Raw genomic sequence first — 23,033 nt, 5'->3', positions numbered from 1 at the left:
AGAGCAGTGAAGACAATGCCCTGGCTCCATACTGAGGCAGGGACAGAAGGGACGCAAAGCTCCTCTGAATCTGACATCACAGGAGGCGGACTGGAAAAGTGACCAGAAGTAATGCCAGGGTTAACCCAGCCACAGGAAGAGTGGAATGGATGCTTTTTCCCTTAAATTTGACTAAATCTTTGAGAGCAACAAACACACCTCTCTCCCTTTGGTCTCAGCGGCAGCTAGCACAGTTCTGACTACATAGCAGAAGCTTGTGAACAAATCCTTGATAAATTGAACTAAATGAGGACTTAGTGCTGAAAGAAGCCAGATTTGTCAACTAAACCCCAAAACTGGACCCTGCTGGGCAGAAAACACTGATTTGATTCAAACAATCATTTCTCCTCAGTTCTGACCACATATCAGGGAGCCTTGAGAGTAGAAGATTAGTTCTTTTTTTTTAATTTTATTTTATTATGTTATGTTAGTCACCATACAATACATCATTCGTTTTTGATGTAGTGATCCACAATTCATTGTTTTCGTATAACACCCAGTGTTCCATGCAGAAGATTAGTTCTTGCCAAGAATCCAAACGAAGAGACATTTACAATGCAAGATAGCAAGCAGGTTTGAACTTGACTGCTGGCACTGTTCAACCAGAGAAATGCCCAGAAATAGACGTTGACAGTGACGCTCTGGTCAAATGCCGGTTGTTGAGGTAAAACCACCTTGACTGATTAGCTGTCTGTCATGGTTCAGAAGAAGCTGAGTGGTAGCCTCTGTGCTCATATTGTCACACCTGCCAGGGAGAAGAGTGGGACTCGGTATGTGGCTTTGGCAGGTTATTTCAAATTTCAGGGTCTCAGTTTCAACTCTATAATGATTCAGGTGAAATGCCCTGTGAAGTCTCCACCAGCTCCAGGAAGAGGAGGGAGTTTGAAGTCCCTTTCTATTTAAACAAGTGCTCTAAAAATTGCCCTTAACTCATATCATAATGTGCTAAGTGTAACTAATGACTGTGAAAAATGAGTTATCAATTCCCAGGTGTGGTGCATGCTTCCTTCACCCTGCTGTCTACAGCAGAGGCGACCTGCTTCAACCTCATCAGCCAGCCTCCTTACCACCTGGCTTCCAGATGGGTTTGGATGATGGGGAGCTGGCAGGAAATAGGAAGAAGTAGGAAGGGAAAAGGAGGAAACCAGGCATGGTCCCTTGACTGAGGTCATGCTTCTCTAAAACTGGACTTCTCTATGAGACCCTCCCTCTGGATCTGCTAGTCATTCTTTCCTCTGGCTCTCCAGGCTCAGGGGCAGTCACAGTCAATACTGATACAGTATTTTGTGGGGTCCCCACCCACATCTACATAACCAGTCCCCTTTTTCAACCTCTTGAATGATTCTAATTTGAATGTGACATCTGTTCAATGTTGAGATGCTGATCCACCATCACTGTGGCTTATACAAGTTAGTCAGTAATAAATGTTTGCTTAACTGATGAAATATGTATAAGTCTATGTCTGCTTTGAAGGCTGTATCATCTTGGAAAAGGTCTGACTAAGGTTGTGGGGAGCAAGGATAGAAAATTGTGAGCAAACATCCTGGACCAAATAGCTTAGCTCTTCCCATATGTCTCTTGCTGTCTAAGCCTCCCTCTTGGTGTCACTGTTGAAGTCATGGTGGGCTTTACTCCCTTTATATCTATTATCTCTCTCTCTCTCTCTCTCTCTCTATCATCTATCTCTATCTATCTATCTCTATCTATCTATCTATCTATCTATCATCATCTATCTATCTATCATCTATCATCTCCCTAAAGGGATAATCTGATGGATACATTTGAGGGTCCCTACAGGCACCCTCTAATTCCAACATCATTTTTGTCCCATGAGACTTGGGCAGGACAGCTCCTTCACAAAGCTTCTTTTCTCAGAGAAAGACAGCAGGTGGAAGTGTAACTTGCAGGTGATTTGAAGAGTCCTGGCCTGTCCAGTACAAGTGGACTGCAAAGGCATGAAAACAGGTCAGGGGAGGAGTGGAAAGACAAGCAATCAGTATAGAGACCCATCTTTAGAATCCTTTCTAGCCATGCCTTCCCTAGTCTGAGACCTAGCTTCAATGTAGACACTCCCAATACCTAGTGTCAACTGGCCTTCTGGAAGACTAGGTTAGGAGGAGATTTTGGGGGGCTGCTATTTGCATGGAGCTTCCTCCTCTGCTCATTTTTTCTTGCTCCTAATTGCAGTTCCCCTGCTTCTTGGCAAAAAGAAAGGAAGCATAATAGCCTTGAGTCACCAAGACTAATTATATTCTAGGTTCTATGTTACAATGGTATATAATGTATCTCAGGTATCAGGTCTCCAATTTCCAAAGGGAAAAAATTGCATAAATGAAAAACATCGTCACAGAACTGGAAATAGTCTAGCTGAAGACTTGGAGGAGATACTAACTGGAGACACTGGAGGAATTTCTCCATGCTAGTGGAACTTTCTTGAGATAATGATCCTGGTCTCAAATTCTCTGTCCTTTGAAAAACGCTGAACAGAGCCAGTATATTGAAAGAAGCAGCATACCTAGAAGAAATGCGATCAGAGGAGAGCAACAGAGAATGCATTCAGTTATTCATTTGCTCATTCATTCTTTCACTGAAGACTTACTTACTGAACACCTGCTACGGGCCAGGCTCTGTGTGTGATGCCAGGACATGAAAGTAAATGCAATAGCAGACATGGCCTCTGCCTTCACGACGCTCATAACTCAGTGGGCGGTGGAGATTGGTATGGCAAGCTTAAGTTTCCAAAAAAAGATGGACATCAATTGATCTCTCTGTTGAAGGGGAGATACCCTTTGTGTTGAGAAAATGACAAAAGAGCCTTCAGTCACCCAAACATAAAATAAGTACCTAGTCAGTGTCTGAAAGGAGAAATGAAATCTAGCTCTCTGGTCTCTGGAAGAAAAAGCCTTGCTGTCCCTCCCCTCTTCCCTGGTGATATCTGGGCTTGAAGATGGGTGACTAGTTGGGTGGGTGGGTTTGGACTGAGGTCAGTAGCCCCTTGGTTGGGACATGATCTAGACTCTCTTATTGTGGTGTTAATGTTATAGCAACATAATCAACTAGGGATTGCCTCGGTGGCTCAGTAGGTTAAGCGTCTACCTTCCACTCAGGTCTTGATCTCAGGGTCCCCTGCTCAGCAGGAGTCTGCCTCTCCCTCCCCCCTGATCATCCTCTCTCTTTCTCTCTCTCTCTCTCTCACACACACACACACATAAATAAAATCTTAAAAAAAAAGAACAATCGGGTGCCCGGGTGGCTCAGTTGGTTAAGCGACTGCCTTCGGCTCAGGTCATGATCCTGGAGTCCCGGGATCGAGTCCCACGTCGGGCTCCCTGCTCAGCAGGGAGTCTACTTCTCTCTCTGACCCTCCCCCCTCTCATGCTCTCTCTCTATCTCATTCTCTCTCTCAAATAAATAAATAAAATCTTTAAAAAAAAAAAGAACAATCAATTAGGGTAATCCTACTGAGTTCAAAGGCCAGGAAATGAGCATTATTTTATTTCTACTTGTACATATCAAGTCTGAGATCCCATATGCCCAGGTAGAAACTCTCCAGGCTCAGTCGTTACTGGTGCTCCCTCCTACGCCCCACTTCCCTTCTCTCCCACCAAATGGTATCCTAGGTCTGTCCCAGAACTGAGCATTTGAGCATCCTGTCCCTGGCCCCCAATTGCCTGTGACACAATCATCTGCTTTATTTATATTCATTCACTTTTACCACCTGACATCTTAATCTCTGTGAGGGCAGGGATTGTGTGTGTAGCCACATTACTTAGGGGAAAGTCTGGCACATATCTTGAATTTAACTGACACTAGCTGGATGAATGAGAGAAGGAATGACTGGTCACTAACTCTGCATTCACTCCCAGGCCAGCATGGCTGAAGGCAAACATGCTCTTACTCCCTGCTGTGTGTCAGTGGGGGAGGGCTCGGGATGGGGGTCAGCTAGAAAGCTGTGAGCCCTTTGGGAAATTTATAAAAATTTCTCCATGAGCCCAGCTCCAGCTTTACTGGCTTACTATAGTCATCCTCATGCCACCATAGCCCCAGGGAAACGGGTAGGAATGGCCTGCACGGTCCATCTAGCATCTACCCACCATCTTGGGGGAAATGTTTCCTTCTCTACAGTAACTCTCAAAGCATTCATCTCCTGCCCTTGCATATCTCTTTAATGTGCTTGGACTTTTGAAAAGACAGTCAGAGGAGAAAGTTGTCTTCTGGTATTATCCGAAGTCCCTTAAGCAAAAACCAAGAAGACTTGGCTGCCATTTTGGAGCCAGGAAAGGCAGAACCATGTATGGAACAGTTCAGGAAGGACAAGCTGGTGAGCAGCTCACCTCAAAACTGGAAAATACTTACCAGTTTCCATTGGGTTGAGCCACCATAGAGACCAGGGCCTGGGGAAGCTGAGTGTGAGGTGGGTCACAGAAGCCTGGGTATGGTGATGGTGAGACAAATACATGGGAATGAGGTGGAGGGCTGGGGGTTGGAGTGCAGGTGATTAATTCAGGGACTCAGCTCAAAGCAAAGCACAGTGTGAAGAAGTAGCTGAGGGGGCACCTGGGGTGATGGAAAACATTTTTTTAATTTAAATTAAAAAAAAAATTTTAAGGTGAGAAAGACTAGATCATGTCTGAATGTTGGGGAAAAATCTTTCAAGACAAGAGGGAGACACCACAGCATAGAGATCGGGGCACTGGGCCTGGGTCTGGGGGCATCTCAACAATAGGATGGGCATGCTGTAACCTCGTGGGAGACCAGTGCTTCCGCCTGCTGGTTCTGTCTGCCTTGAGAGGTGAGGAGTCTCCTGAATAAGGGGCAGTGGAGGATGTAGGTGAGTGATGATGGGGAGTAGATGTCAGGACACTGGAGACAGTCTGATAAACCTTTGTGGAAAACTGCAGGTTGCTGAGGGAATCCCAGACAGACTGGTGGGCTGGAGGGGCACGTTTTGCTCATTGAGAATCTTGGATTGAAAAGCTTTGTCTTTTCAATTCCCATCTATATCTTAGCCATATGTTTACTCATTTGATGCATATTTAGAGCCCACTCTGTGCAGGTAGGAGCAGAGAGGGGAGGAGACAGGTCAGAGTCATGGCAGGGTCATTGGTGTCAGTGGGTATGTTGGGGGCAGGAGTGGGGTGACCAGATCATGGGGCACCTTGGAGGCTGTGGAAAAGACCTAGGATTTGACTCTAAAGAAGCTGGGTATCTCAGAGCACTGAACAAAGTGCATCCCTTTGTTACTCCAGAGCCTGGAGTAAACTCCTCCAGCCCTTATAAGTGTTCAGGGCCAGTTACCTCCAGGGCTTTCAAGAACTTTCTCTTCTTTTTTTTTTTTTAAGATTTATTTATTTACTTATTTGAAGGGGGGAGGGGCAGAGGGAGAGAGAGAATCTCAAGTAGACTGCCCTCTGAGCACGGAGCCCAATGCATGGCTTGAGACCACGACCCTGAGATCATGACCTGAGCTGAAATCAAGAGTTGGATGCACAACCGAGTCACCCAGGCACCCCCCAAGAACTTTCTATCACTGGCTAACTCATTGTATCTTGTCCAGCTAGACTACGTTAACATCAGTTATTCATTTCATCATTGGCCTGGTAACAGAAAGCTTCAGAAAGACTGTGTATTGCTCTTATTTCTGTTCAAAATTTTAAAATTTTCTGGAGCATCTCAGACAGCAAAATGAATGTACTCATAGTGAACAAACACAAAATCCTCAATATATCCTAAGTGAAATTTTAAAATGACCAGTTGCCTAATACAATGACTCCTTTTTCTTATTTGATTTCTCATTCACCTATGTGTATTTGTCCTAACATGTCAGTGATTATCTTTTTCCACATGTAAACAGCCCCTGTGTAGGGAGCAGGCATAGGTAGCCTCGTTTCCACCAGGTGACAACCCAACATAGGAACAGCTGATTGGATCAGGATGTGGACCCTTGCCCAAGACATCCAATCAGAGCCTGTCGTGATGGTTAGAACTGGATACCGAGAGACTTGGAGAGCTGGTTGAGAGAAGCAGAGTTACAAGATTTTGTAAACAGATCATTGCACACAGGGCGGCAGATGGACACTTATACACAGCAGCCCTATGTGAAGTCTAGGGGCTGGTGGCATTTGGGCATCATGTGTCTAGAGAAAGCCATCCGCAGGGAAGAGGATGCAGCCATGCATGGAAAGCAGGAGAGAGAACAGACTGGAGAGAAAAGGAGGCAAGAGCCACTACTCGCCAACCTGTCACTCTCAGCAACTCCCGTACATTATTTCCTGTCCTGAGACTGCATGGTCCGACCTTATGCAAACCCTTGATTTAGCTCTAGAGTTAGTGCTATTTTGGGCCATCAGATAATCTCTGCCTGCGAGAATATTGTTTTCCCAATCTAGACCAAGCATTTGTGTGTGTGTTAAATTCATTAGCTTCCAACTTTATATCAATTTTATTTCCCTTTTATCATAAACCCTTGTGTGCTTGGCTCTCATTATAATTTTTAAATTTTGTACATTAATAAGCTTACAACTAAGATTTAAAATCACACCTCTGTTCATAATAAGTAGGCTCTGTGGTTTCATACAATTTTACTGAGCTCTGCCTGATCTGAGAATGGTTGGGAATGGATGGTTGGGAAGACTTCTTACTTTCTAAACTCACTTCTTATCTCCACCTGCAAAATAGTTACACTTCAAGGAGATGATTTTAAGGCATCCACAATATGCAAGATGCTCCACAAGCATGGCCTGATTGATTCTATCAGCAGAATCCTCGTAATAGTGACTAAGAGCTGATTTCCATGCAGAGAGAGGAATCCCACTGTAACCCCATTCATCATCACATTCCCAAATTCCCCAGCCCCCTGAACTGACCAGGACATGTGGCTTGAGTAGGTCAAAGGGGAGAAAGTAAGTCAAAACTCATCTGGTAAAAGCTGGAAATTATGTTTTAACCAGATGGTAATAAATATGCATGAAGCCTCCCAAAGACTCCTGAGACTGTAGCACAAACAAAGGGTTTGTCAAACAGGAAAATTGGGAACCCAGGATCTAACACTCCGAGAATTCAGGCGTTAGGCGCTAGAGATGGTCAGAAAAAAATATATAACTCAAGTAAGAGAAAACGGAACAGACATCTATTAAGTAGGATGTGCTAGTTTTTAAATTAGGACTATGCTTTAACCTCCTTTCAACCTCAAGAAAACAAATCCGTGGGGACACAAACTTTTTCTTACAGGGTGAGATAGTATTTTAGGTCTTGCAAACTACATAATATGGTCTCTGTCATAGATTACTGGTTTTTTGCTCATCTGTCTACTCTGTTTACAACTCTTTCAATGTGTAGACACTGTTCTGAGCTCACAGATCATAGAAAAACAGGTGGGGGCCTCCAATGGCAAGTTTAGACATTTCCAGGTATACTCGAGGCCTTTCAGTAATGGACATCGCACTATTTTCCAACAAGGCTCGTCTGCTAATTGGACTCGTCTAAAACTTCATCACATTGAGCCAAATGTTCGGACGCCTGAGTGGCTCAGTTGGTTAAGCATCTGCCTTCAGCTCAGGTCATGATCCCGGAGTCCCGGGATCAAGTCCTGCATTGGGCTCCCTGCTCAGCGGAGAGTCTGCTTCTCCCTCTGCTCCTTACCCCACTTGGGCTCTCTCTCAAATAAAGAAATAAAAATCTTTAAAACAAAGACAACAACAAAAAAACATTGAGCCAAATGTTCTTTTCCTTTAATTCCCACTTGTGCCTACTTCTGACCTCTAAAGTTGGCAAGCTCTTCTTTCTCAGAGCCTTTGAAATAGATGAAGCCTTCTTTAGGGAATCAGTAAATTAATTTCCTCCTAACTGGATATGCAATGGTTTTGAGACTCATGGCATTTCTAGAACATGGGCTCCAGACCTGACACGGGACCAGAAACTTATTGCAGCCACTGTGCACTCAGTTGGACCGTTATGTAGCCTCGTTTGGACAGAATATCGGTAAGAATGCCACCTACCTATGCTTACCGTCAGTGTTTTCTTTTTTGTTTTGGCTGCTCTGTCATCTGGAGTTTGTGGTAATCTCTATCAAAAAACCGTCAACATTTATTTTTAATAGAAGTTCAGATTTCCAGAATGAATTACAGTCTAAGGATGTAGGCAGGGCTCGAAAGTCATTGCATGAGTGAATGCCAGGGAATTTCTTTGGCTTTCTGTGAGGTGAGCATAGACTCCTTCTGAGGGACCCATGTCTTTTAGGATGTGGCATGAGCATCCGCCCCTTTTGGGGTGAGGCAAGGAACGCTCCCTTTAGGTGTGAATCGCAAAGGGGGTGGGGTGCCTGCCTCTCAGTGCTGATCTGGATCTCTGTGTCTTCCAAAGGGGACCCCATCACCAAGACAAGCTTGTGGAACAGACCAAATGGTTCTTCTCTCGTACATGCTAATGAATTATTTATACCCGAGGAGACACTTTCAGGAAATGTGCAATCTGCTGGTGCTCTCCCAACAGGGGCCTCATTTTGGCATCTTTCTCTGGTCTCTGATAGCAGGCGAATGGAGGCTGAAACCAGACAGAAGTTCGGAGGGGTGGGTGGGAGTAATGAGGGAAGCAACTTATGTGTTTATCAGGGAAAGTCACTATATTTAAAGACCATATCTTTTGCTCGGCATTGTGAAGTATGTTTGAATGTTATCTGTGTGAAAAATAAGGTTTTTAGACATCCTTTTTTTTTTTTTTAAATAATCCCCTTTTCATGGACGAGAGCCCTAAAAGCTACTTAGAAGTTCCCATCCTGTTTTGCAAACTAAACTGTGAGTGACATATGAACTGGGTATCTAATCTGCTCCCTAAGGAATTCTAGTATCTTCCCAGGCTGTCGGAATGCTGCATTTTCTTTACCGCTGTTTATTGTGGAAAGGGGATCATGGAATCTAAGGAGAACATCAGCTTTCACGGCCTCATGGAAAGGACCCTGCCAAGTTTCCTTGTTAAGTTTTACCTTCGAACCCACCAGATACATCAGGTCGCCCCTCAACACAGTGCTGGCACTGAAAGGAATTGATTCCAGGAGGCTGGACTGCATTCTGCCACTAAATCATTCCACAGTGGCCTGGGGGCCCCAGAAAAGGGTACACTTCTAGCTCCCTTCCCCACCCCCCTACTTCTCATGTGCTGAAACCTTTATGAAAGCAGACAAAACCTTCATGCCACGGAGCTGCCTGAGGACACGGGATAGCCAAGCACACGGAAAGGCCACCATGTTTGAAAAAGAATTAGAATAATGGGTCTTTAAATAAATGTTCTCGTGTTGCCATCCAAAGGAATAAGAGGCTCATATTTTGAGGAGGAGCTACTCAGGCAGGAAAGGGGAAAGTATTTTCTTTTTTAAACTGGATTTTTAAATCATTTGGGATCTAAAGTCTTGATTATTCTGAAAACATACTGGACATGTCCCTATAGGGGCAAGTGGTAGTTTTCACCCAGGTCTGGACAGATTGTTTCTTTAGGTAGAAAGCACTCGGTCTGCATCTAGGTCACTGGTTTCAGTTGCTGTCACTGCCAGCTCCCCATCATTCCCAGAGTCGAGCAGCGTTCACTCTGTTGTTCTCATTAGGCAGAGCACAGGTCCTTTGGACACTTCCAAAAGACGTTCATTAACAGCACCTTTGCCCCAAAAAGTCCCACACGCATTTATCTAGTGAACAAGTACAAATGTAGCCACTTTAATCAATGTTCTTGCAGACAAGTGAGGATATGTATATGCCTATATACATATATATATCAAAATTGAGAATTTACAAATATAATTTGATACATTTGGTCTAGCAGTGGGTACACCCACGGGATAAATCTTAAGTAGGATATATTTCCTTTGGTGGTGTTTTTAGTAACTCAGTTCTACTGCACAGTGAGATACCTGAAGCTTAAATTCGGCTACTTTTAGAAGAGTCCAGTGAGAAAAGAGAAAGCGTGTAGCATTCCATGAAGCAAGTCCAGCATGTTTATGCTGTTCCCTGGAGACACTGACATGTCTGAATTTTGTGCCTATAAAGTGTGAAGACTGCAGTGAGTCAGTGGGCATCCCCTGTAGCTCTGTGTTTCTGCTGTCTCTGGCAGGTGCTATTATAATCAAAACATGTGGAGAAGCAAAGTTAACAGCAACATTGAATTCTGTGTGTAGTTGAGGCCAAGAAGTAGGACCGCGTTCCAGACCAGAGATGCCTGAGATGTCCAGTGTCCATCACGTGGCCTTGCCGGCACCCAGGGTCGATGGGGCTTGGGACACTATCTTTTCCTGCTCACAGTCCCTAGTGCAAGTTAGTCAAGGCGGCTGGACGGGTGAGCTCTCAGCATGATCTTCCCGTGGTTACCACTTCCCTGGAATGGAGACCCCACACTCATACCAGCCCACGTAGTAGTAGGGGGTTCCAAAACCAATGTTGCCGAAGCTGACCGGCTCCTGGCGATACTGGCGGAAGTAGCCTAGAAGGGTAAATGGAAAGGGAGGGAAAGAAAATGCATCTGTGATATTGTGATTGATAATAAGAAATCTATATTTGGTCTTTATCCCTGTTCCTGGCACACAACTCCTAAAACCCTAGGATTTTCTAAGTGATAAGAGTGGTAAAAGTATCTCAATATTCCTAACATACCTGGGTTTATGATGATGGGATTACTTTCAGGAAGCATCTATGGATGGAACTACTCACCAGAGAGGCCCGCCATGGGATTAGAGGGTGAGACTTTCAGTCCTACCTACTGGCCTCTGCAGAGGGGAAAGGGGCTGGAGATTGAGTTCAATCATGAAGGGACAATGATTTATTCAATCACACCTCCACAAAGACCCAAAAGAACCAGGTTCTGAAAGTTCTGGGCTGGTGAACATATGCAGATGCTGGGAGGGTGGCGCTCCCAGAGAGGACACGGACATTCTGTGTCCTTTCCCCACACTGTGCCCTATGCATCTCTTCCATCCGGCATCCCCCAAATTGTATACTTTTATAATAAACTGGTAGGTAGCCTAGTGAGTAAAATGTTTCTCTGAGTCCTGTGAGCTGCTCTTGCAAATCAATCAAGCCCAAGAAGGGGGCAGTAGGAACCTCCAATATGTAGCCAAGAGGTCAGATGCTCAGATGGCACTCTGGACTTGTGACGGGCACTTGAAGTTGGTCGGGGGAGGGTGTCAGTCTTGTGGGACTGAACCCTTAACCTGTGCGATCTGACGCCACCTCTGGGTACATTGTGTCAGAACAGACTTCAATTGTAGGACACCCAGCTGGTGTCCAAGAATTGCTACTGGTGTGGGGGGAAAACCCACACTTGGAACTGGTGTTACAATTGTAGCATCAAAAGCGCTCAAACCAACAGAAAAAATTCTCATCCCTAGAACCTCCATTCAGACGGAAGACCTCTGATAAACTGTTCTTACGACAAACGTTACTTCCAAATAAGCACGACCATTTTTATGTGTGGGGGTCACAATAATCCCTGGGGTTTATCCCAGGCATGATTCGGGGGGATAACCCAGTCCCCACACGTGTATGACACAGATGGGAAAGCGTGTTCATTAGTGCCCTAATTCTCTCTCTCCACCAAAGAAAACCACTGGAGCCACTCGCTAGGGAGACTCCCTGCAGGGCAAAGAACTGTCAGAAAGACCCCCACCTGCTCCTCACAGCACTTACGGCCTTGCGAGTCACCTAGAACCTCAAGCCTCCTGGTTTAATTCTTGAAGTCTGTGGTAGGCTTTTAGATCCTTCCGGGAAATCTCTCAAAGGAAAGAATGCTAGAGCATTTTTGAGCAGGTCTCCCTTAAAGTAAAAGGGAGGCCCCAACCTGTTCAAAAAAAGTTTTTGGCAACTCCTCTCTGGCCCTGTTTACTCTTGCCAGATGAAAGGATACATGCCATCCTATCAGTGAGCATGCTGACTAGGCAGCACCTCTGCTCAGAACCAAAACCACAGTCACAAAACACAGCAAAATATAAATCATGCATAGTAACCTTGGGTCAATGCAAGATCCTGAAAAAATTAAGAAATGTGGTATATTTGGTATACTGATTGTGATGGTTAGTTTTATGTGTCAATGGGGCTAGGCTATGGTACCCAGATATTTGGTCAAATATTATTCTAGATGTTTCTGAAAAATATTTTTAGATGAGATTAACCTTTAAATCACCACACTTTGAGTAGAGTAAGCTACTCTCTATAATGTGGGTGGGCCTCATCCAATCAGTTGAAGGACCTCATAGGAAAAGATTACCCTCCCTGACAAAGTGGGCATTCTGCCAGTAGACTGCCTTCAGACTCAAATTGCAACCCGGACTCTTCCTTGGGTCTCCAGCTTACTGGCCTGCTCTGCAGATTTTGGACTTGCCTGCCTCTATAATCATATGAGCCAACTCCTTAAGACACCTCTCTCTCAATCTCTCTTTCTCTCTGGTTCTGTTTTTCTGGAGAACTCTGACTAATACAATTACTTTTCTGTTCTATTTTACTCTACCTTAATTCTTTGAAAATAGGTAATCTGTGTTTACCAGCCTATGTTAATTTTTTTCCAAATTAAAAAAGTTGATAGGACATCTCATGTCTTGATATTGCCAGATCACTAGGAGTTGAGTGCATAATGGAAACAGTGTTGGACTTCATTCAGTTGTTCTGTTTATTTTTTTGTTCTGGCAGTTGAGGGAGTTAGTAGCATACTGCAAGTTGTTAACCTTTGAGATTAATGTATATGTTGTCACCCTGTGATACCATCATGAACTAGTTGTTATGTTACCTCCTAAAGTATATGATAAGCTATGGTTGGTTTGTATGTTTGTTTACCTTTCCTTCTCTGCACCCATGTTCACGTTGTCCTCTGCCCAAAAGACTCTATCCTCTGCATGTCTAGGTTTCTTAATGACTCAGCCCAGACTCCACTTCTTTCTTGACAGCCTCAAGTAGCCTGTCTTCCTCGAACTCAGATAGTGACTACAATCTGCACAATTACCTAACAATAGGACAACTATGTGACATAACTCCTATCATTATCTATACTTTAAGTTGTTCACTCCCAGTTACCTTTCACATATCTATTTTCTCTTCCCAGTAATGGAGCAGAGAAGAGATTTTTCTGAGTGTAAGGACAGGTCTTATATTCCTTTGTATCCCTGCCTCTCCTAGGTTCACACAATTCCAGCACATGGTTGGAATATTTTGTTGGTTTCTTATTTATATGATCCAAAATGCTGCCAACAATTATCTTTAAAAGATAAACAAAGGGGAGAGCTATAGTGACTTCCTCCTTTTATTAGCTCTCCTCTCCCAACCCTCAGGGTAGTATGATCAGGCCTTCGTTTGAATTACCTTGAATGGTAGGGAGAGCTTCTACATAGGACTGAGGCCCTGTTCTTCCATCAAGGTGTGAATCCACAAACTGGCAATGATCTTCACCTCTTCCCCAGCTGTCCCCAATGCTGTAGAATGAGTCTGCATAAGGGAATATCATGGGTTAGTGACTGGTCAAAAATGTACACCTGTTTTAAGATTTTGCACAAGCTTTGGAGACCATTTGAACTGGGTACTTAAACTTGGTGTGTCATACTTTCCATGTTGAAAAAATAGTGATAATGGCACCAACGTCAAAGTGTTGTAAGAATTCAGCAAGATCATGTATGCTAAATACTTAACGAGTCCTCAATAAATGGAAACTATTAATATTATAGGCAGTTTCAGCTTATAAGTGGTAGGCCTTTTTACTCCTTGGTTTTATTTATTTTATTTATTTATTTTAAAGATTTTATTTATTTGACAGAGAGAGAGAGACAGCGAGAGCAGGAGCACAAGCAGGGGGAGAGGGAGAGGGAGAAGCAGGCTTTCCACCGAGCAGGGAGCCTATGTGGGGCTCAATCCTGGGATCGTGACCTGAGCCGAAGGCAGATGCTTAACGACTGAGCCACCCAGGCGCCCCTACTCCTTGGTTTTAAAAAAAGGGATAGTTGAAACTATGATAGGAATATATTATGAAATAATTACAAAAGGCATGAAGATCTGTAAAAAATAGAAGAACCTATTTTCATACATAACTAGAAGTAGGGTGTGTTGTCAGTGCATGAGCTGCTGTCCATGGTCCTGAACCACAGCTGCACAGTAGGGCAGTTCTTTCTTTTTTTTTTTTTTAAGATTTTTTTTTTTATTTATTCATTTGAGACAAAGAGACACAGAGAGAGAGAGAGAGAGAGAACATGAGCAGGGAGAAAGGGAGAGGGAGAAGCAAGCTCCCCGCTGAGCCAGGAGCCTGATGTGGGGCTTGATCCCAGGACCCTGGGATCATGACCTGGGCCGAAGGCAGACGCTTAACCATCTGAGCCACCCAGGTGCCCCGGGCAGTTGTTTCTATCGTCCCTGGGACACTGGAGCTGGCTGTGTAATTTCTGCCAGGAGTTCTGATGCAGGGGAGCGCAAGCTCAATGATAGGAGAGGAAAGAAAGAGCAGAAACAGACAGTAGGTGTTGGGAGAGGCATATACACTGAGAAACTGCCAGAGTGGAGAATGGTAGGAAAGAATTTGTTTTGACATTGTCTTTAAATGATCACCACTGGGAAGAAAAAAAAAACCTATAGCAGCTGAGGAAAAGTTTTAAAAATGTATGTACTAAAAAATTAAAAGTGTGCAAGTTTAAAAATAAAAAACAGATTTGTGTAGGTGGCAGAATCAAAGCCAGCTGGGTAGAAACGGCGTTTTGAAATGTTAGTAGTTCAAGATGCTTGTGGTATTCTTTGTTTCAATCCCCTGCCATAATGAAAACAATGTAATTTTTATTCAGACACAGAACAAGTAATACTGAGGTATGTTTCACCATCTAAAGTTTTTTCTTCATTAAGGTATGGCAATGGCAAGGACGGGAGTGGGGGGGGGTCCTTGGTGCTTCTAGCTTACACTCATACCTAATATTATTGAATTAATGGCAAAGAAAATTGGCCCTTACATTTCTAACAGAATTTTGGGCCTCGTTTCTAAAATGTAGTGGATTTCTGGGGCACCTGGGTGGCTCAGTCGTTAAGCATCTGCCTTTGGCTCAGGTCATGATCCCAGGGTCCTGGGATCGAGCCCCGCATCGGGCTCCCTGCTCGGCGGGAGGCCTGCTTCTCCCTCTCTCACTCCCCCTGCTTGTGTTCCCTCTCTCGCTGTGTCTCTCTCTGTCAAATAAATAAATAAAATCTTTAAAAAAATAAAATAAAATGTAGTGGATTTTAAAAAATTATAGATATGTATTTCTGGGTGTCAAAGTAAAAACTAGTAACTCCAAAGTAGAGCCTGAAAAACTGATTTGTGTTCAAGCCACAGTGAGATATGATGGGTCCACAGCTCAAATACATTCTGATGCACCTGCTATGTCAAGTTAGTACCTGGTAAAATATGTCAAGTTAGTACCTGATAAATGTCAAATTAGTACCTGATAAAATAAAAAATTTCCATACCTTCTCATACCACACCATTCTCAAAGACCTACCTTTCAGATTGTCACTAAGGTAGATCTTATACCGCAGTGAATTACAAAGAACAACTCCCACGAATTTTCTATACCACGTCCGCTTCACATACTGCCGGCCATGGCAGTCAGTGTAGCTAGGGTCATGTTTGAAAGCAAATGGGATCCAGATGGGCTCACCACCTTGACAACACAAGACACACTCTCTCAACCATGGGATTCCACGATGTTTATTCTCACCCAAAGTATCAGAGAATTTGACTTATTCATTGGCCCTTTCCCTCCTCTCAGGGCTTTTCCCACCTCCCCAGTGGGCACTCTTTCTCTCATTCCCCTTCTTTCTTGGCACCGAAGTACAACTGAGGAGCTCCTTTTACCTGAACATATTTAAAGTATGTGCATTTCTATAAGGGATTCCTGAAGTAAGAAAAAGCCTTCAAACTTCAAGGAAAATGAGATATAATGGCATATTTGATCTTTTGGGATATGCTATCCTACCTGCCCCCTCCAGAAGTCCCTCAGCATAGACTCTCACTGTTCTCATCCCTCCCAAAACCTGTCTTGAACTTAATAGGGCTTTCACAATTTGTTTGAAAACAAAGTAAAAATTTGTTGTACATTTAATGCATTTTGCTACCTTTTCAGCCATTTAAAATATTTAAAGGGATTAAGTAAATAAAGTTATCTATTTTATAGATATTGGCCACCCCATAATGTTTTCTTTTACAGATATTGGCTGCTAGGGTCCTATAAAAAAAATTTCCAGACCATTCTTTTCCCTAGATCAGGATAAAGGGGGCAAGGAAACCAAAGAAGTTATCAGAAAATCATAAAATGCAAAAATGGTCTAGCATTTCTACTTGTGAGCAATCATAGCAATCTCATATTCACTATCCAACTTGATTACTAGAATGTCAAGTTTGTCAAGAAGAGAAACTTACCTGGTGGCCTCACAACAAGCAGAGGATTGTCTGTAAAATGAGAAAGAAATAATTGACTTCACTATCCTATTTCACAACCATGCAATTGTTGAAATGTTTATCGTGGCAGAGAGAGCTAACCAATGAGCTCCCTGGAATAGATACAAACATAGTTTATTCAAGCAATGCCAAAGTTTTCCTTAGTTTTTATTTTCTAAGCATTTCCTTTTGAAAAATATCCTTTTCTAGCTAAACTGCCTTGATATTTGTACAGAAATTGTGGGTCAATATAGTAAGACTTTGATTTGGGGTATGACAGAATAATTCAATACTCGTCATTTTTAAAAGATGTGTCTATCTTGAGAAAACAGTTTGGTGGTTTCTTAAAAAGGTAAACATATATCTACTCTATGATCTATCCATTCCACTCCTAAGTATTTACCCACGAGGCATTAAAACACATGTCCATGCAAACACTTATACATGAATGTTCATAGCAGTTTTATTTGTCATAGCCAAAAAGTAGAAGCAGCTCAAATGTCTATGAATAAGTGAATGGGTAAGTTATGGCACAGCCATCTGATGAAATACTGCTAAGTACAAAAGATGGATGGATCTCAAAATGATTTTGCTGAGGGAAAGAAGCCAGACAAAAGAGTTCAGACTGTATGATTTCATTTATATAAAATTCTAGAAAGTACAAACAAATCTAAAGTGACAGACAGCAGATGAGTAGTTCCCTGTTAACAGGGGAAAAGATGCCCACATGGGGGGACAGGGGAGCTGGGTTGCATAGCAGCAGTGAGCATGTAGGGGTAACAACGATGTTCACCAGTGTGATTGTGGCGATGGATTCAAGGCGGTAAACATACTTTAAAACCCACTGAGTTGTACACTTACATGCAGCTTACTGTATGCCACTTGCATCTCAATAAAGCTGTATGTAAAACATCTATATCTTAGCCCAAGTAATGCCACTTAAGAAAATATGGCAGCACCTGGGTGGCAGAGTTGGTGAAACATCTGACTCTTGGTTTCAGCTCAGGTCGTGATCTCAGGGTTGTGAGATCAAGCCCCGAGTTGGGCTCCACGCTCAGCGAGGAGTCTGCTTGAGATTCTCTCCCTCCCTCTTCTTCCGCCCCTACCCCCAACTCTCTTTCTCTCTCTAAAAATAAACAGTGTGGAGGTTCCTCAAAAATTTAAAAACAGAGCTACCCTATGACCCAGCAATTGCACTCCTGGGTATTTACCCCAAAGACACAGATGTAGAGAAAAGAAGGGCCACATGCACCCCAATGTTCATAGCAGCAATGTCCACAATAGCCAAACTGTGGAAAGAGCTGAGATGCCCTTCAACAGATGAATGGATAAAGATGTGGTCCATATATACAATGGAATATTACTCAGCCATCAGAAAAGATGAATACCCAACTTTTACATCCACATGGATGGGACTGGAGGAGATTATGCTAAAGGAAATAAGTCAAGCAGAGAAAGTCAATTATCATATGGTTTCACTTATTTGTGGAACATAAGGAATAGCATGGAGGACATTAGGAGAAGGAAGGAAAAATGGTGGGGGGGGGGGAATTGGAGGGAGAGATGAACCATGAAAGACTATGGACTCTGGGAAACAAACAGGGTTTTAGAGAGGGGGGAAGGTGGATGGGTTAGCCCGATGATGGGTATTAAGGAGGGCACGTACTGCATGGAGTACTGGGTGTTATACGAAAACAATGGATCGTGGATCACTACACCAAAAACTAATGATGTATTGTATGGTGACTAACATAACATAATAAAAATTAAAAAAAAAAACACCCAAAAACCATTCCACTTAAAGAAGAAAAAAAAAGGAGGGCACGTACTGCATGGAGCACTGGGTGTTACACGAAAACAATGAATCATGGATCACCACATCAAAAGCTCAATGATGAACTGTATGGTGACTAACATAATAAAATTTAAAAATAAATAAATCTTTTAAAAAAAAGAAAATATGGAACTAGCTTTTAAGGAATTCTGTTTTAGAAAAAGTTCATTTTTATAAAATAATTCTCCTTTTTTTTTTTTGAAAAATTATCATGGAGTAAAACTACTCTTTTATGGTAAATATCCTGTGAGTTTCAACACATGCACTGATTCACGGAACCCTACTACAATCAGGATACAGAATATTTCCATCACCCCAAATCTCCCTTGAGCTGCTCCTTTGTACAGACCATTCACTCATTCCCACAGAAGAGCGACCTACTGTTAGCTGTAAGTGTAAATGCTCATTTTGCTCTCCTACTCTTAAGTTTCAATAGTCCGCTGAAACAATCTCAAATGCTCCAGGCTGGAGGGGAGGGGAGGGGGGGGACATATAGAACAACAGCGCAACACAAACAACATGGAAAGCTGACCCCTTGCTGCAGCCTGTGCTGACATATGTGTTTACTTCGTGTATTTTTATGTTTGGCAATTACCTGATAATTTTCCTGTTGCTCAACAGCAGGGTTGTGAAAAGTGCAGGAGAAACTTGAACAAACTGACTGAATAAAATGAAGATGGCCAGAGCAAATAATTGTCAAATTTCAAGTAATTGTCGAATTGTCAACTTTTGACAACTGTCAATTGTCAGATGCATGAGGATCTCCAGGGAGCTGATGGTAAAAGAGGTCTGCATGGGGGGGGCCCTGGAATGCTGTCACTCACCCTTTGGAGGCCACAAAAGGATAAGGTGGGAGCATGGTGAGGCTCTTCTTGGGAGGGGGATAGCAGAGAGCCGTATTTTTCCATTTATACTGCGGTCTCAGAAATTACATTTATATTTCTATTCTCAGATTTGGGGCCAATTTCTTAAAGCTTTCTAGATTTGAATTTTTTTTTTCTACAGACTTTTATCATGTTAATTCTGATAGTCGCCAAAGGTCCATTCTCTTTTTAGGAAATGTAGCCATGAACATAGACACGTCCCCTACTTTAGCAAATTAACCCTTGAAAATGGCTTTCTTTGACTTTCTTAATTACTAATGAGGAACACATTTTTTAAATGAAAACACTTTTGAGGTCCTTTGCCAACATTTCCAATATGAAGCATATTCTCACAAAAGATTTTATTTTTTTTCCCACTTATTGTGATTCGGTAGATTTCAAAGCATCACACTTAAAAATATCTTCCAATGATCAATATTCTGGGATCAAGCTATATGTGGGAAATAATCTAACCAAATAGAAGGTAGAGCAAGGTTAGTGCACAGCTGGTTCAGCCCGACCTCTGAAGGTGGCTTGGCTTAGAGGCATAGGGACCAGCTCCCAGTGTGGTTTCCTGTGTGGAAAGGCTGTTCACCCAGGACTGTCCCCATGGCCAGCTCTGGGCACACTGGTCAGACCACGACCACAGGAACATCTTACAGAGGGCTGGAGAGCTCTGTATACCAGCATCCCCCAGAGCAGGGCCATCCTCCGAGTAACACTGCTTGTAAGATTGGGTAATATTCCAATTAAACTCTCCGTATTAGGACATCTTTGTCTCCTAGTGAAAGAACCATCTTGGAGACCTGACTAATTGGAAGAAGCAAATACCTCTGAGGCCACATGGCATTTATGCTCTTCAGCTGTTTTTAATAAAAAAAATTAGCTCTGCAACTAAATCTTTTACAGAGAGATTCAAACTTATCTTTCCCACATGGTTGAAAACTAGATTTTTTCCTTTCATTGGAATGTGACCTTTCCACTTCCCAGGCAGCTCCAATGAAGATTACTTTTTAAATTTTATTATCCAGATTTTAACACAGCACAAAGAAAATGATATTTATTTTATAAAGTGATATCCAATATGAACTCACTAAATAGAAAAATAAGGACTTTACTTCTTCAGTTTTTATTCTATTGTAGTCATGATTCCAAATTATTTGTCTTTGAGAAAAGGCAAAAAATGAGAATGTGAACCCGCAGATACCTGATTCTGTAACAAATGAGACCGAAGGGCTGATGGGTCCGTAGCCATGTGGATTTTTGGCTTGAACTTTAAAATAATACCTGAAATTGGAAGAAAACATTTTTTTGAAAGAGAAGCTTGTTTAATTTCTGTATAATAAGACAGATTCCCAAACTATTGAGCACTTACTCTGTGGCAGGGTTTGAGTGTTATTTTGTAACAAATGCATACATCGCTGCTATTCATATTTTTTTCTGAACTTCCGCATTTTCCAATAACTTTTCAAAATAATACAATTCACAGCATTGACTCACGTGGCTGATGGCATCAGAAGGAGCATATTGGGCAAAGAAGTCACGTAGAGAGCGTATGTTCCTTAGGGCATCACGGCTGCGTGGCCCCATGTGGATGGATGCCTCTCTCGTCCTGCTCTCATCCCACCAGAGTTCCACAGCTCAAGCGGGAGAAACTGGAGCAGCAAAACACTTACAGAGCAAAATTCAAACTTAACCTAATTCTTATCACTGGACTCCGTATGAAAAAGCAGGCTGTTTGACCCAGTAATGATGCAACTCATTGTTGGCGGAAGGAAGGCGAGCCAGTCCCGAGGTTGGCCTCCTCAGTGAAATGAACATGACAATGATGTCTTGGGCGCATGACAAGTGCTATGGTTGGCTCTGGAGCTTTAAAAGTCACTGAGTTTCGAGCTTCTGTGCCTCCAGGAAAGAGAAGCAAGTCCAAGAAGGGGAAGTGGAAAAGACCAGGAGAGGTTTTGCTGTCAAGATTTATCCTTGTCTTGGAACAGAGAATGTACTTGTTTGTCTAGAGGGAGACTGAGAGGCTGAGTGGGTGGGGAGTCCCCAGACATCTTGCTCTGTGCTCTTATGAGATACAGGACAAAAGGGGTGGTTAAGTAATATTAGAGACCAACACCGCAGCTGGGACCCAGTATATGCACGGTTAATCTTCGTTAAACACGAAGATTTTACCTTTACCTCTGGGACACCGGACATTATCTATGCTCTCAAAGCCCTGAGCTACTCACAGGTGAAGAAGAGGGTAAGAAACCCCTGTCAGGGGTGGCTCTCTGCCATTTCAGAGAGCTCCTAACAAGTCTTTTCCTATGTCAGTCTTGGCACACAGGTTCTATGCACTAATTAAAATGCACTAAATTTTCAAAAAGGTGGATTATTTATTCGGAGAGCAAAGGCATATGTCTGTTACACCACTGTCCTGGGGCCAAGCCTCCGGAGCTCCTGAGATCACCCAAGGGAGCCTCAGGCTTCACAGTTACACGGAAATATTTGACTTTGGGTTTGATTAAACAGAGAGCAAAGAAATTTGGTAAATTTAGTCTTCTTTTCATCCTTTCAAGAGTCATTCACATCTCATTTAGAAGAGAATCCTTTTTAAACTGCATTTTTAAAAAAGATACGCACAATTAAGAACATAGGCGTTTCCAAATAATTCGCTCAGCAGTCCGTGTTTTCCCAATTATGCATACTTTTATTCAGTGGTTATGGAGTTATTTAAGGCAAAATTCTGCAGGCAGTGGGCTTGGCATACATCAATGATACTGGTCAAACTTTACAGATACTTTTTTTTTTTCCCTTAAAAAGGGAAATCAAAACCTAAGGAATGATACATCCTCAGAGGCTGCATGAGACGTTTCTGCTGAGCATTTCTTAAGCCATTGCTCAACTGGTCCTGACACCAGTTCCCAAGGTCCACAGAGGGAATCACGGCTCTACAATTGTGGAGAGGGTACAGGATGCCCGACCTGTCTGATTCCTTCGCTGTATCAATTCTGTCTCCCCACTGAAACCCAAGTGTTCCTCCTCATCTACTTTCTCTGTTCACACAGAGATCTTGAGTTTTGAATGTCAGGAGATGGTTACGTAAGATGAAGGTGTATTCATTCTTTCAGCAGGTATGAAGGAGTGCCCCCAATTCCTTCTATATGTACTTGGTGTTTGCTCTGCACCAGGCACCAGGTTATGCACTGAGGGTAGAACGGGGGTTCGGAGCAGGAGTGGGTGGACGTGGTCAGGGAGGTGGGCTATAAAATACAGAGGAACTGTCCTCACAGAGCTCACAGTTTGGTAGAGACACCTTGTTTAGCAAAAGCATAAATATAATCACCAATCCATACCCTGAGGGAGACCGTTGGAGTTCCTCTGTCCTCCAACGAAGCCCACACGATCCAATTCCAAAGACATAATTCCATTTGAACCTCACCTAATGTGTCAAAGCAAATTTAAATACATGAAGCTGAAAAACACGAAATGATGGGGGAAAGTAAGGTTCTCATTTTCCAAACCACATTAAACTTCTTCTAGAAACTAAAATACAGATGCCATACTCTGAATAGTATCTGCCTCACCCAAGTAACAAGAGCAATCCATGCCTTTCCTTCTCACATAAGCTCTTGCACCTTCTTTTGAATAACCCCCCACAGTCTCAATCTTTGTGCTTTGAAGTATGGATGAAATATGCAGATTCCAGAAAGTGGTCTGGGACTGAGTTGGGTGAACAAGGTGGGCCATGTCCATGTAAAGTCAAACACAAGATTGAGTTATAAAGAACCAAAGCTGGTGTCTGACATTCTGGTTCATCTTGAGGGGACTGACTTCTTGTGTCTCCCACAGACACTTGGAGGTAGGTTCCTGAGAAGCCCCGAGGACGGTGCTAACAACAG

The 23,033-nt window shown here is 42.9% G+C and overlaps 1 protein-coding gene across 2 annotated transcripts in view; it reads right to left on the bottom strand.

Annotated features, from left to right (window-relative positions):
* Positions 1 to 9,599: 9,599 nt before the first annotated feature.
* Positions 9,600 to 23,033, bottom strand: part of FNDC1 (fibronectin type III domain containing 1) — a 98,958-nt gene continuing 85,524 nt past the window's right edge. The window contains exons 19-23 of one of the 2 annotated variants that reach the window (XM_045865832.3): positions 20,357 to 20,436; positions 16,435 to 16,464; positions 15,515 to 15,676; positions 13,368 to 13,490; positions 9,600 to 10,503 (exon numbers count right to left, since the gene is read on the bottom strand). In XM_045865832.3, the coding sequence (XP_045721788.2) occupies positions 10,388 to 10,503; positions 13,368 to 13,490; positions 15,515 to 15,676; positions 16,435 to 16,464; positions 20,357 to 20,436 (511 nt within the window). In that variant the 3' untranslated portion in view covers positions 9,600 to 10,387. The remainder of the gene's footprint in view (positions 10,504 to 13,367; positions 13,491 to 15,514; positions 15,677 to 16,434; positions 16,465 to 20,356; positions 20,437 to 23,033) is intronic. The other variant, XM_064598307.1, reaches the window with a different exon arrangement.

Source organism: Mirounga angustirostris, unplaced genomic scaffold (genome assembly GCF_029215605.1).
Source record: "Mirounga angustirostris isolate CCGP_5_RB_7025 unplaced genomic scaffold, mMirAng1.0.hap1 SCAF_8, whole genome shotgun sequence".
NCBI classification, from domain to species: Eukaryota; Metazoa; Chordata; class Mammalia; order Carnivora; family Phocidae; genus Mirounga; species Mirounga angustirostris.
The sequence above is the reverse complement of the archived record's forward strand: the minus strand, read 5'-3'. Positions and strand labels throughout refer to the sequence as shown.